The following is a 14,189-nucleotide window of genomic DNA, read 5'->3' as shown; positions in this document are numbered from 1 at the left end:
TAATGAACTATTTTGATATCCAGTGCTGCCAGTTACCCAGTTGAAGAGAGGGAGGTGGTGGTATAGTGGCAATGTCAATGGATCAATGTCAGTGGATTTTAAATTCAGTTGATACAAATTTGGAATATAAAGATAGTCTCAGTGATGGTATAATCGATTGACCTAAAAAAATCCTTGATGTAGTTCACTGAGAAAGAAGAGGGAAATAAATCTGCCATCCTTATCTGGTCCCATTTATGATTGGCTCACTGCAACACAATTGACTTTTAACTGCCCTCTGAAATGGCTGAGCAAACCAATTGGTTTTTAGGAATGGGCAACAAATGCTGGGTTATCTAACAACACCTATATCCAATGAAAGCATAAAGAAAAAACTATATAATTAAAAACTATATCTTATTTATTACCTTGCCGAAGGGTCTACTTCAGTTTCACTGTTGGCATTCATGCTTTATGAAAGGAAATCATTGTCCTCCTATTTATTTTCTGTCATATTCTTTCTGCAGGACACACTGGGGAAGCTAAAGGATCTTGCACAGTTGAAGGGTCAACTGGAAAGCATCCAGAGGAGGGTGGAAGAGGAGGTACAAATGGGATTGCCCAATGTGAGTGTCAAAAGAACTGCACTGAAATAAAATCTCCTTTCAGTCTTCTGTTGTGAACAGTTTGCAAAGTTTCTTATTCAAGGGTGTTAGTAGCAAGCAGTGGGTAAATTTAATTCACTGTTAACTAACAGTTTACTCTCAGAGCAGGTGAAATTGAATGCAAATGTAAAGTAGTACACTTTAGGGGGAAGAATAAGAAGAAAATATGAACTAAATGATGCCAGTTAATTTTAAATCTGAGGAGGAAATATTTTAGTTAAGCAAAAGTATTAAGGGACATAGGCCAAAGGCAGGTATATGGAGGTAGGTCACAGATTAGCCATTATCTCATTGAATGGCAGAACAGACTGGAGGGGCTGAATGGCCATCTGTCCTATGGTGAAGGAACAGGAGTCAATTAATCTGAATCAGCTGCAGTCTTGATTCCAATTCTTCATATCCCTCTTCTGAAAAGGTGCCAAATAGGTGGCAATGAGATTTTCTAGAAAAGTACCAAGGAAAGATGGCTTCCTTAGAGAAACTGGAGCAGCTGGGACTGTTCTGGGAGCAGGGGGTGTTCAGTAGAAGGTGTTTGAAGTCAATAGTGCTTTGGTCAGGTAAATGAAGAGAAATTGTTTTCGCAGAAGGGTCAGCAAGCAAAGGACATGAGGTTGAGTAGATAATTGAAAAGGACCAGAGATGAGATAGGACAAGACTTTTACACATCAAGTTACCTCTTTCTGGAATGCAGTAGCTGAAAATGTTTGGAACCAGCTTCAAGGTTGATTTTCAGAAATGAGTTGGGTGAATACTTGAATGTAAATCATTAGCATGGTTACAGGGAAAGAGTAAGGGTGTGTGATTAATTGGATAGCTCTTTCAGAAAATGACTTGGGTAGAAGATGCCCAGAAAGATTTTAGAATTCTATGCATCACCTCGGATATACAGAACAGAGACTGGTCAATTAAAGGTAAAATATTGTGGCTGCTGGTAATCAGAAATAATACCAGAAAATCCGGGAGAAATTCAGCAGATCTGGCAGTATCCATGGAGAGAAAAACAGTCCAAAGACTCTTATTTTAGGCATCCCTCCACACAGGAGACTTTGGACTCAAACTGTTAGCACACGTTTTGGGCTGTTTGGCCCAACTAGTGTGTGCTGGCACTTATACTCTATATGAGTCATCTCCCATTCCATCGACCTCCTGCCAGCACATCCTACTTTCATGAGTTGTCTAGTTTCTTTGAGTGCATTCCGACTATCTGACTCAACTGCTTCCTGTGGTTTCAGACTCCCCAGTTGGAAATCTAAAAAGCCTTATTTTCCTTTTTAATTTTGAGACCATCTAAGAACCCTAGTCTTGAGTTTTCCCATAAGCAAAAACATTCTTTCCACAGCTAGCCACTCTCCCAACCCATGCATAAGTTTTAAGGCTTCAATCTGAAAAATAAGCTTAACCTGTTTAGTTATTTCCTGATCACTGTAATCCCTCAGTTCTGATACAGTCCTTAGGAATGTGTTCTCTCAAGTGCTTCTGTGTCATTTTTTTTGAATGCAGTCAGTAGAATTGTGCATTGTGCCTGGAGCAGACATGAGTTTAATATAAGTTCACTTCTCCACTAAATGCCCTGAAAAAAATGCAGAAAATATATGATGCAATAGTATGTAATATGTAAAAGTTGATGATTGTAAATTACAAGTGTGCCTTCAAAAGACATTTTTCTTAGCAGTTAGGATTGACACATCTCCTCATCAGTTTCTTCTTTGAGATTTACTCTTGCAGCATCAATCTGCAAAAGACTGTTTCAGGGAATACTGTCACTATTAATTTTATTTATTAATATTTAAAAGTGAATGCTATGGTTTGTTTAGATGTTGACACTTATTGCAAAGCATCCTGTTGTTAATGTGCTGCTGTAAATTGCACTGGCATCACCCACTCCAAAAAAAAGACATAATTGTCTGCAATCTGTTGTGAAATTCACAATCGGGAATTAAAGATTTGTAGAAATCAGGTAGTAGATGGTGCTAAGATTAAAATTGATCATGGAATAAGTAAATAGTGGAATTAGCTCAGGGGACTGAATGGCCTCCACTTGCTCCAAGCATTGTTATTAATGTAAATTTTGTTTTTAGCCACAGCCATTTACTTTTTATAGCACCATGGAATATCCCAAGGCGGTATGCAAAGTGCTATCTGGAAACATTTGACACTGAGCTACATAGAAGCCGAGGGGCAGTATAGCAGAGCAGGGTGAATTCTGGCCTATCATATCTGTGCCAACGTTTGATGGAATATGCAAGTCCCACTCTCCTGCTCTATTCCAGTAAACCTACAAGTTTATCTGTGAGTGTGTATGCAATTTCCTTTTGAAATCATTGATCTCTTTTGCTGCTACCAGCCTTGCAGCTAGTGAGTGTCAGGTCATTACCATTTTCCTCATGTGCTCCCTGAATTCTTTCCCAAAGCGTTAAATGCATATCCCCTAGTCCTTGTACCATCTGCTAACAAAAATCGTTTCCATCGTCCACTTTATCCAAACCTGTATCAAATCTGTTATCCAATTTCTTTTGCTCCAAGAACAGTCTCAGCTTCTTGAACCTAACACTATAACTAATATTCCACAAAGCTGATATATTTAATTATTCTGGTAAATATCCTTAACACCTTTCAAGAATCTTGGCAGACTGTTTGAACCAAAACAGATGCAATACTCTAGTAGTGTCTAAACAGTGTTTTTTAAAGTCAATTTTTCATTGATTTTGTACTTGTCTCTGTTTCCAGTATCCAAGATCCCAATGGGTATCTTAGTACGTCCTGTCAAGTTCAAAAACCAAGTTCACAAACTTTGCTTCAAACTTCACAAAGCTTCTTTGGAGGCTCACTGATGATGTTACCTGGCATGGTGACAAAACATCTGAGAACAAACCTACCAGCTCAGTGAGCAAACTTATAACCAGAACCTCAGCCTGAGCTACAAATCTTCAAAATCGCAAACTCTTATCTGTCCACTGGGGTGGGCAGTAAATACTGGCCTACCCAGTGACGCTCACATCCTGTGAATGAATTTTTAAAAACCCTAACTTCTTGCTGTGTGAAACTTACCTTAAATCTGCATTTTTGGTTCTTTATCATTCCACTACCATGAACATTTTTTCCTGTTTTCTCTGTTCAGACTCCTCACGATTTTGAATACCACTTGCCCATTCTAGTCTATCTGTGTCCTGATGCAGTTGATTAGTATCGGTACTATTGTTCACACCTCCCATTATCAAATTTTGAAATGTTGCCCTCTAAGCTAACATCCAAATCATTTTCTTGATATATATAATCAAAACAAAAAGTGGAGCTGTCAATGACTCTTGAGGCACATCACTGTCTACCATCCTCCAGTCTGAAAAACAGCCAGTTACCAAAACTCCTTGTTTTCTGCCTTAGGGTTATTTTTGTCCAGGCTAACACTTTCCCTCCTGTACCCTGAGCCTCAATTTTATTGACTGTCCTTTGATGTGGTACCTTGTCGAATGCTTTCTTAAAATCTATGTAAACAAAATCCACAGACAACATCAGCCACCTTCTCTGTTTCTACATCAAAAAGTTCAATTGGATTATGTCAGGCATGACCTACCTTTTATGAATCATTGCTTAGCCTCCTCAATAAATTCCCAGGCTCTCCATGTGTGTGTTGGTTTTTGTTTACCAAATGGTTTCTAACCCTCACCTGCCAGTAATAAGTTGGCAAGGATGTAGTTGTGTGGAATATCCATGAACCCTTTCTTGAATAAAGGTGTCACACACCAATCCTCACTTCCATACCCAGGAAGACTATGACAAATCCTCCACTATGAGAAAGTAAGGACTACAGATGCTGGAGATCACCCCATTCATTACTTCTCTCAGCTTCTTCAACTATTTGGGGTAATTAAAGGTGTTCCATGTCATTGCTCTATAGTATTTGTACAGCTTTGTGATTTCCCTGCCAATTTATTCTTTGTGCTCCTTTCCCTCACAATTTTGAAGTCTTTTTGGGGCCAGTCTTTGGGTGGCATGGTGGCTCAGTGGTTAGCACTGCTTCCTCAGTGCCAGGGACCCAGGCTCGCTTCCACCCTCAGGTAGTGATTCAGTTGATGTGGAATTTGCGCATTCTCCCTGTGTCTGCGTGGGTTTCCTCTGGGTGCTCCAGTTTTCTCAGACAATCCAAAGATGTGCAGGTTAGATGGATTGGTCATGCTAAATTGTCCAGGGACGTGAAGGCTAGGTGGATTAGCTATGGGAAATGCTGGGTTACAGAGATAGGATTGCGGGGTGGGTCTGGGTGGGATGCTATTCGGAGAGTTGGTGTGGACTTAATGGACTGAATGGCCTGCTTCCACGTCATAGGGATTTTATGATTCTAAATGCAGGATTATGGATATTGGGTAAAGGTCTCGATCTGGATGGGATGTTCTTTGGAGGGTCACTGCAGACTCACTGTAGGGATTCTATGATGTGACGAAAAGTTTAGTCCAAACTGTCTTACTGGAGAGAGAGAGAGAGAGAGAGAGACAAAAGAAGTTTCGGGTTGGAACCTCAGAGCTTGGGGCTGAGGCAGCTGAAAGCAGGGTCACAAATTAGAAAGTGATGAATTACATTTGAGCAAGAGGTCACAATCGGAGGTACATAGGAGATTGAGTTTTTTGAAGTCAACTTTCTCCAAGACCAAGGCACTGTCACTGTAACTCAGTGAGTGCTGGGATGGGATGGGATTTGGTGTGAGTTGCGAAATGGGCAACACAGTTTGCCTAAGCTGAGGTTTTAGAGGCTACAGCGAGCTATCTGGCAAGAAAGAATGAGAATAATTAAGACAGAAGTAGGAATTGGCATGGACGAGAGTTGCATCTGCTGCTGAGGGAGGGGCAGAGGTGGGCAAGCTGACAGATACAAATAGCTATGCCTGATGCCAGAGCAAACGTGGGGTTGAAAGCTCAGTTCAGGGCCAAGTACAAGACCAGACATCTGTAAACCACTAAAGTTAATTGAATCTTCTCCTGTTCCAGGGTGGCTCCCTGTTGGCCTCTCCATTCCTGAAGGGGTTCCTGGCGGGATACGTTGTGGCCAAGCTGCGAGCCTCTGCTGTCCTGGGTGTGCTGGTGGGAACAGTCACTGGGATTTATGCAGCCCAAAACTACAGCATCCCCAATGTAGAAAACTCAATCAAGGATTACCTGGACTCGATGAAGAAAGGACCAAAATAACAAGCATATCTCCATATCTGCAGTCTCAGAGCCAGTTAACTCATATCAGGGAACTGCAGGATAATCAAATGTGAACTTGGAGCGCAACTGGCCTTTGATATTATTGATGTAAATGACTTATAAAGCTTGACTGCTGTCGCTTGATGCTTACAATGAATCTGACTGAAAGACAGATGCATGCAAACGCACAATTGCCTTCTTGCTTCTCTGTCCTTTCTCCACGGGTCTATTCTGGCCTTGTACCCAACCTGTCAACATTTCCCTTACGTAAATGAACTTGCGTTTTGGCGAGCTGCTTCAGAAAAGAAATGGAAACTCTCGAAGATCCTGGCACTTTTGGTTTGTCTCCTGCGAAGGGCCGGATGAGGGGTCAGGTCGGCTGGGGGCTTGTGCTGCTTCTCTCTGTGCTTGCCTATGGTTCGCATGCGCCTTTGATCAGCCTGTGCAAGGTGGGCGGGAGGGTGCCCTTCAGTTCCTCCTCTGTTGTTGTTCTGGTCGAGCTGGTGAAGCTCACCGTGTCTTCCGTGTTATTTCTAGCTCATGACCGCGGCTCTTCCACCAGTGGGGTTGCCATCTCAGTATGGGCAGCCCTCCCGTTCGCTGTGCCCGCCTCCCTGTACGCAGTCAACAACAACCTGGTCGTCCACATGCAACATCATATGGACCCCGTGACCTTTCAGGTGCTGAGCAATCTGAAGATTGCAGCCACTGCTGCCTTCTACAGCCTGCTGCTCCGCCAGTGGCTGCCCGCACGCAAATGGCTGGCGCTCTGTCTGCTGATGGCAGCTGGGATTTGCCACACTGGTGCCATGCGTGGCCAGGCAGGAGAGAGAGAGCCAATGACCGATGACCGCATGTACATCACCCTGCAGGGTGCGATCGCCATCGCTGCCTACTGCTCGATATCCGGCCTCTCTGCGGTGTACACGGAGTGGGCTCTGAAGTCCCAGCCACTGCCCCTCAACCTCCAGAACTTGTTCCTGTACTCGTTTGGTGTTTTAGTCAATTTGGTGGTGCACACAGCCAGCTCCCGCTCCACCAGCTTCTTCCAGGGCTACTCGGTCTGGGTGGCTGTGATAGTTGGCAGCCAGGCTCTGAATGGCTTGCTGATGTCAGTCATCATGAAGTACAACAACAGCATGACCAGACTCTTTGTCATTTCTTGCTCCATGTTAGTTAATGCAGTCCTCTCCATCTTTTTGTTTAACCTCCAGCTCACCCCGTTGTTCTTTGTAGCAGTGGGGCTGATCTGCCTGGCTATTCACCTCTACTATCGAGTTAGGTAGTACTGGCTGACAGGATTGTAGTGTTTTTGGATCGGATTGTATCCTCCCTGTCCCATCCAATCTGTTTTAGTTTTACAGAATACCTTTTTGTGCTAACCTTTCTAACTCTGACTCCCACTGGGTTTGGTCTACCTTGCCTCATGGGACACGATGTTGATTTTACTGAAGTGAAGATGGTTAAAATAAGGGAGTCACCATAGAATTGAGCTGTTAGCTTACAACATCTTAATGTCTCAACACGGGAACCATTGTTCTTCACATTCTTACTGTTGGGGCTTTAGCCACTGCTGCTTTATCTCCTGCATCTCTCTGTCACACGGCTTGTCACCCTAAGGAGATGTTCTTTTAAACAAAAGTCTTTTCCTTTTTAATTTCTATGAATTTTTGTTTGGATGATTTTTGAAACCAAAAACTTCAAATCAGGTTATGTCATTATTTTACTTTGGGGCCCTCTCTCAAAATCGCTGACATAGAACAGTTTTTATTTGGTGCTGTGTGACTTCATGCTGGCTATTGAGAGTCCAGAGCCACTCCCCTAATGAGCGAGCCGGACTGATATTGGGTTTAATGGAGACAGAAAATTGAAGCAAAGGTGAACTCAAAACAAAACTCCATGGGCCTCCCTTTTGTCTTTTTACTAATTTTATTTCAATAGGAAAGCGATCTTAGTCTTAAAAAGAGGAACAGGCTATTCAGCCCTTCTAATCTACTTCATAAGAAATAAGAATAGGAGTGGACAGTCAAACCCCAAGCCTGCTTTATCAGTCAATAAGATTGTATCACTTTGCTTGCCCTCGGTTTTCCTCTGCTAACAAGATGCTTCGATCCAAGTCTGGAAGCCTTTACTTTGTAATTCTGGAAGAGAGGGTTCCAGATTTCTATCAGCCTGTGTGTAGAGATTGGCTGACCAACATAAAACAAGGGTCAAGCTCAAATTGTAGACAGGTTAAGAGCTGGCAGAAGAAAAACGATTTCACGTTTTAAGCATAAGCTCAACTTGAATGCCTTCTGATGAAAGATTATCTCAAGAAACGTATTCTGCCCAAAACACACAATAACACTATTCAGCTTGACTGATCCATTCCACACTCAACCTGCACTATCTTTCTATCTTTCCCTTTAACAAGTGCTTAATCATTAGGGTGGAGTTCCTTTGGTGTCATTCATAGCTCTGGTAATTTGCCAAACTACATCCTGCTGTTCAACCACAAATGGCATCACAATCACACTTTATTTGGTTTGAGAATGCCTCTGGGCAGTGATCTAGAGGTGGAAAACCTCTACCCCTTAACACTCAGTCTTGAAATTGACTTTGTAGAATTTCTCCTGCACACGTGAACTAACTCAGCATGGACCAGACAGTGTTTCAGAAACTTTTTATTTGATCTTCGTGACTCTTATTATCTGTGGTGTTGCCTGGTTCAATATCTGATCAGTGGTGGTCCCCTCACCCCAGGATGAAGCTGCCCTGTTGTTTGTGGGTTGGCTTTTTCTTGGTCATTGAGGGACAGTTGCCTAATTTGAGTTCTGATGGAGGGCGGTTCCTGAATGAATGGCACATCCTTCCTGGCTTCATCGTTTTGATTATCCAGCAGGGAGGATAGGCTGGCAGTGGGCCTCAGTGTCCAGTTTCCATTTGGCAAACGCAGGATGTTAGGAAGTCTTCAGAAGGTTGCCTCAGTTCTAATGCAATTGAGGGGCTGTTACAAGCACTCTGCTTCCTCACCCCTCCGCAGCGACCTCTGTTGCCGGACACCACAGCACTTTTGTTAGCTCTTCCCCCATGACAATTGAGAGCATTCACCTCGGGGGTAGTGATGATTTCACGGATCAGAAGGGGATTTCATGAGTTGTGATGTCCCCTACAGTTAACCTGAGCAATATTGAAGCTTTCCTGTGAAGGAAAACCACCTTGTGTAGGTTGCATGTGGGCACACTCCATCGTGTGATATTCCCCCATCTGTCATAGTGATCTCTGATATCTGTTTCCCAGTGGGCTGTTTGCATCCATGATTCAATTTTCCCTTGAGTTAAAAGTCAAGAGAATTGGCTAAAACAAAGTCTGTCTTTATTTTAAGGTGTCAGCTGACTGGGGTATCTCCAACAAGGTTTTATATATTGCCAGGAGACTTTTCCAAGGCCCTGTCCTCTGTCTGTTAACACCATCATTAACTATAGACAGTGACACTGTGTCTTGTGACATTTCAAAAATTCAATGCAACTAGAATAATCTCACTATGTTTACATATCATACTTAAACTCAGTTAAAAATTCCTTAACCATTGTGTCGTTTTCTGTATTGATGCAATATAAACATTTAAAAATATATAAATGCTGCACACGAAATCATATTGTAATAACGAGTATTAGAAATGTAGAGGTACTATTTTTTCTTCATTGAAAATAATGATTTCGAAATCTGTTTTCAGTGTTCAGGTTTATATGCTTGCTTTTTTAGCTGTTTAGCTGCAGAGGCAGCTGCTCATGCTGCTTTAAGGTTGCAGTAGCAGCTTGTACCAAAAACTCAATGATGTACACATATTCGTGCATGCCTTATCCCGAATATTCTCATTTATGCTAGAAATACCGAATTGAAAGTTGCTGAGGCGATGCAGTGATGTGATGAGTTTAGAGACTTGCCTTGCACATCAGGGGAGCTCTGTTCAAATGCATCTCATGTTAAAACCTCTTGCATGGTCACCCACAGGGATTCTGCAACTTTCCAGATAACCCCACACTCCTAACCTCGAGGTAGTGAGCTTACAATGGCAGTGTTACCCTTGGATGAAGCTAGAGGATTGTTGGTGTCTGTGTGAGGAATTCACAGCCTGAAGGGTGTGTTGCCCTGTCTGTGCACACTACTGATGACCAAAGCTGAAACTGTTGGGTTTCATGCTCCTCAACATCCTGTGCCTTTCCTCCAGAATTTACCCAAACAAATACAAGGCTATTTTAACGTTTTTCATGTTAAGGGTTTTGTTTTGTAATTTTATATGGATTTCTTGGATACCAACTTCAGGTTTTTTGTAAACTTTGCATGTTTTAATATTTGTTTTCAATACATTTTTTGTAGAAACTGAAATTTCAGTACCACCATTGAATTTTAAATTGGGGAATATGTTGCAATTAATGCAAAGCAATTCCCTTTTATATGTACTCAATTCTTTTCCTCGACACTGCCATGTTTTGAGAAGAGGGCAAATATTCCTTTACTGACTGAAGACAATTGATGAAGTTTTTGTTAACATTCACAACTTGAAGCAGTGTTTTGCCTTGGGTCACATACAGAATCAATGAATAAATAAATATAGTTTGTGTGTTAATTGAATTAATCCCACTTCTCCTAAATCTCAGTTTAGGAATGTCCAAAGCAAAAGATCTGCCCAGAGCAGCAGATGCAATAGATGCTGGATAAAATTTATCTCTCTCACACTTTCTTTATCTCCCTCAAACATGTATGCGTACACCATCTCTCACGTACAGTGGAGGTGCCAGTGTTGGACTGAGGTTGACAAAGTCAGAAGTCACACGACACCCGGTTATAATCCAACAGGATTATTTGAAATTGCAAACTGAAATTGTGATTTCAAATAAACCTGTTGGATTACAGGCTGGTGGCATGTGACTTCTGACTTTCTCTCTCTGTCTGTCACACTTGCACTAACCTTAATTGAGCGGATACCATTGTGCTACATATGAATGATTATGCTGTTGGATGAGTTCACACTTTGACTTTAAGCCCACTGGTTTGGATGCAGAAAGTGACCTAACCTTTAAAATTATATTCTTGAAGACAAAGCCTGGCTTACTGTGGCTGTAGATAATGTTTGGCTGGCGCAGAATTTCCTGTGAACAATGCAATGGAGTAATTTAGTTTTAAAGATTGGAACATTTGTGTCTGTGTTGTCACCCCGTTTCCTCCAAGCTAGTTCATGGTTTATCAAAACAACTGCATGTTAACAGACCCCCATGCAAAAATGCAGGGAATCTTCTGAATTTTTACTAGTCCTTATGGACTGTTAATTTACACATGCAGTGGGACCTATGACCACATTTCAGGTGTTAAACAGTTTTCTGCAGTACTTTCAAATGTTTTCCCTGAGACATACGACAATTTATCAAGTGTCATCGAAATAACTTTGTGTTTTAAACAGATGCATGTTTTTTCAATTTTTAACATTCCTTTAGTTTTATCTTATGACTTATATTAATGAAGTTTTCATGAAATTACGCAGTGACTCAGTGCTTGAAAGAGTAGTGCAAATTCATCCGTGGCTTACTAGTTAGACTGTTTCAATTTTTTTTCTCCCTGTTAAATGAATTTGTTAACAGACAATGAAATTGTGATGATCTCCAACTTATAATCCACCCTCCCACTTCTACCATCTTACACACAGGATCCGTCCCGATATTGCAATAGAAATCAGTCAGAATAAGTTATTTGGGCCTGCTATCCAGTTACTGGGAATCAGGATGCTTTTTTTTAAACTAGAGTTTAATGTCCAGTTACTTTACCTTTGCAATGGCCTGCAAACAAACAAGAAAAACAGATCCAGCCCTGACCTCAAATATAGATGGTGTTAGTGTTCTTTCCAAACTTTCTTTTGTTTTAAGATTTTCAATGCAGTGAGTTAGTTTTCGTTATTAAGAAAAGGAAAGTACATTGGGCTGTTTAATATTTTTTCAAAACAGAAATGTAACTTGGGAACTCTGGAAGAATGCTATCATCGTAATGTAAACATAATCTCTAAGTTATGTTATATAAATTAAAGATATTTTATAAAGCTTGTTCCAGTGTTATTTGTATGGAAGTTCCTGTTATCTCATTTATAAGGCTAATGGATTTCATTATCATAGATTGGTTGTAACATAGGAGGCCATTCAGCCCATTCTCTCTGCAGACTGCAAGAACAACTCAACTAGCCCCACTTCTTTGCCCTTTCCCCATAACAATGCAAATATTTGCACAGTGGCTCAGTGGTTAACACTGCTGTCTCACCGCGCCAGGGACCCGGGTTTGATTCCATCCTCTGGCGACTGTCTGTGTGGTATTTGCATTTTCTCCCCGTGTCTGCATGGGTTTCCTCCAGGTGTGCACAAAGATGTGCAGGTTAGTTGAAAAGGCCGTGCTAAATTACCCATGGTGTTCAGGGATGAGAAAACTAGGTAGTTCAGTAAGAGGTAAATGTAAAGTAATAGGATAGGGGAATGGGTCAGGGAGTGGGTTATTCTTGGGAGGTTCGGTATGGACTTGGGTCAAATGGCCTGTTTCCACACTGTAGGGATTCTATTCTATTCTATTCACTCTTCTGCTTTTCCAATTCATTTCTTAAGTCAATTGAATCTATCTCCAATGTAATCTTGGCTGCGTGTAATCTGGTAGTGGCATCTTTTAGTGTAAAAGTCAAAAAATTCCACTTATTGCTTTGGTTTTTGTTTTGCAATTCACCTTGCTTCATTGTCCTTTGGTTCCTGAGTCTTCATTGGAAGCAATTCCTTTATCTGTCCTTTCTAGATTTCTTCTGAACTTGAGCATCCTCTGAGCATCCTTGTCACGTTATCTCTGAATGTTGAAAGCTTCTCCAATTTTTTCTCAAACCCAATTCCTGAAACAAATCTCAGAAATATTTTCTGCATCTCTAATGCAATCATGTTCTTTTTAATATCCGAAATTGAGCATAACACTCAGCCACTGAACTGTTATGGTACAAGAAGAGGCTCTTTGGCGCATTATGTCATCAATGCCTCACCAAATATGCCTTTCCCCATCTTATCTAACCTTGTACATGCGATATTCAGATTATAAAATGAGGCTAAATCTAAAAGGGACCTAACAGGCAACTTTTTAATGCAGAGGGTGATGTCTGTATGGAAAGCTGCCAGAAGAAGTGGCAGAGGCTCATGCAATTACAGCATTTAAAAGGCATCTGGATGGGTATCTGAATAGGAAGGGTTTGGAGGGATATGGGCCAAGTGCTGGCAAATGGGACTAGATCAGATTAAGATATCTGGTTGGCATGTTTGACCGAAGGGTCTGTTTCTGTGCTGTACATCTCTATAACTCTATTAATAAAAATCTTTTTATTAATTCAGGGTGTCACTGGCTAAGCCAGTATTTATTGCCTGTTCCTCATTGGCCTTGAGAAGGTGATGATGAGTTGCCTTCTTGAACAATTACAGTCAATGTGCTGTGAATCGACTCAATTCTTTCAGGGATTTTGACCCAGCGACACTGAAGGAACAGTCACTTACTTCTAAGTCAGGATGGTGTGTGACGTGAAGGGGTACTTACAGATGGTGGTGTTTCTCTGTATCTGCCCCCTTGTCCTACTAGATGGTTGTGCTTGTGGGTTTGAAAGGTGTTGTCCAAGGAGCCTTGGAGAACTTGTGTGATGCATTTTGAAGGTGGTCCGCACTGCTGGCACTGTGCATCGTTGATGGTGGGAGAAAATGTACATGGATGTGGTGCATGTTGGCTGCTTTGAGCTGGAAAGTGTCAGGCTTCTTGAGTGTTGTTGGAGTTGTTCTCATCCAACCACATAAGAAGTATTTAATCGCACTCCTGACTTGTGCCGGACAGGTTTTGGGGACTCAGTTCCTGAGTTTCTTACTGCAGGATTCCTAGCCCCTCACCTTTTATAGTTACAGCATTAATATGGTGAGTCCAGTTTAGTTCTCAGGCAACGGTAATCCCCAGGATGTTGACAGTGGTGGATCAACATCAGCCAAAGCAATGCTGTCAAACAAGTACAGAAACCCACATCACATTTAAGAAGTATTTCACTATGCACTTGTGATGCAAAGGCATAAACAGCTATGGGTCAAGTGCTGGAAAATGGGATTAGAATAGTTCCATGGAACATACAGCAGTACAGTACAGCATAGGAACAGAGCTTACAGCCCACCATGTCTGTGCTGGCCATGATGCTAATCTAAACTAATCCCATCTGCCTGCACACTGTCCGTATCCCTCTATTCCCTGCCTGTTCATGAGTCTGTTTGAATAACATTGCTAATTTATCTGCATCTGCCACCTCTCCCGTTAGCACATTCCAGGCACGTACCACTCTCTGTGTAAAACA

At 41.7% G+C, this 14,189-nt stretch overlaps 2 protein-coding genes across 2 annotated transcripts; both read left to right on the top strand.

Annotated features, from left to right (window-relative positions):
• The first annotated feature begins 53 nt into the window (after positions 1–53).
• LOC122556440 (SLC35A4 upstream open reading frame protein) lies at positions 54–5,969 on the top strand. Its single transcript, XM_043703087.1, has 2 exons — positions 54–605; positions 5,624–5,969. Exons 1-2 carry the CDS (start codon positions 447–449, stop codon positions 5,819–5,821), a joined length of 357 nt encoding a protein of 118 aa, XP_043559022.1. The 5' UTR covers positions 54–446; the 3' UTR covers positions 5,822–5,969.
• A 96-nt stretch (positions 5,970–6,065) lies between these two features.
• On the top strand, positions 6,066–11,896 carry slc35a4 (solute carrier family 35 member A4). The gene has a single exon (XM_043703085.1). The coding sequence runs from the start codon at positions 6,130–6,132 to the stop codon at positions 7,105–7,107; it is 978 nt and encodes a 325-aa protein (XP_043559020.1). The 5' UTR covers positions 6,066–6,129; the 3' UTR covers positions 7,108–11,896.
• The last annotated feature ends 2,293 nt before the right edge of the window (positions 11,897–14,189 follow it).

This window comes from Chiloscyllium plagiosum, chromosome 14 (assembly GCF_004010195.1).
Source record: "Chiloscyllium plagiosum isolate BGI_BamShark_2017 chromosome 14, ASM401019v2, whole genome shotgun sequence".
NCBI lineage: Eukaryota > Metazoa > Chordata > Chondrichthyes > Orectolobiformes > Hemiscylliidae > Chiloscyllium > Chiloscyllium plagiosum.
The sequence above is the reverse complement of the archived record's forward strand: the minus strand, read 5'-3'. Positions and strand labels throughout refer to the sequence as shown.

Excerpts from the sequence above, each read along its gene's own strand:
- slc35a4 (XM_043703085.1), top strand. The coding sequence starts at position 6,130 with ATGGAAACTCTCGAAGATCCTGGCACTTTTGGTTTGTCTCCTGCGAAG.
- LOC122556440 (XM_043703087.1), top strand. The coding sequence starts at position 447 with ATGCTTTATGAAAGGAAATCATTGTCCTCCTATTTATTTTCTGTCATA. Across the intron at positions 606-5,623 it reads TACAAATGGGATTGCCCAAT|GGTGGCTCCCTGTTGGCCTC; the intron begins GTGAGTGTCAAA and ends CTCCTGTTCCAG.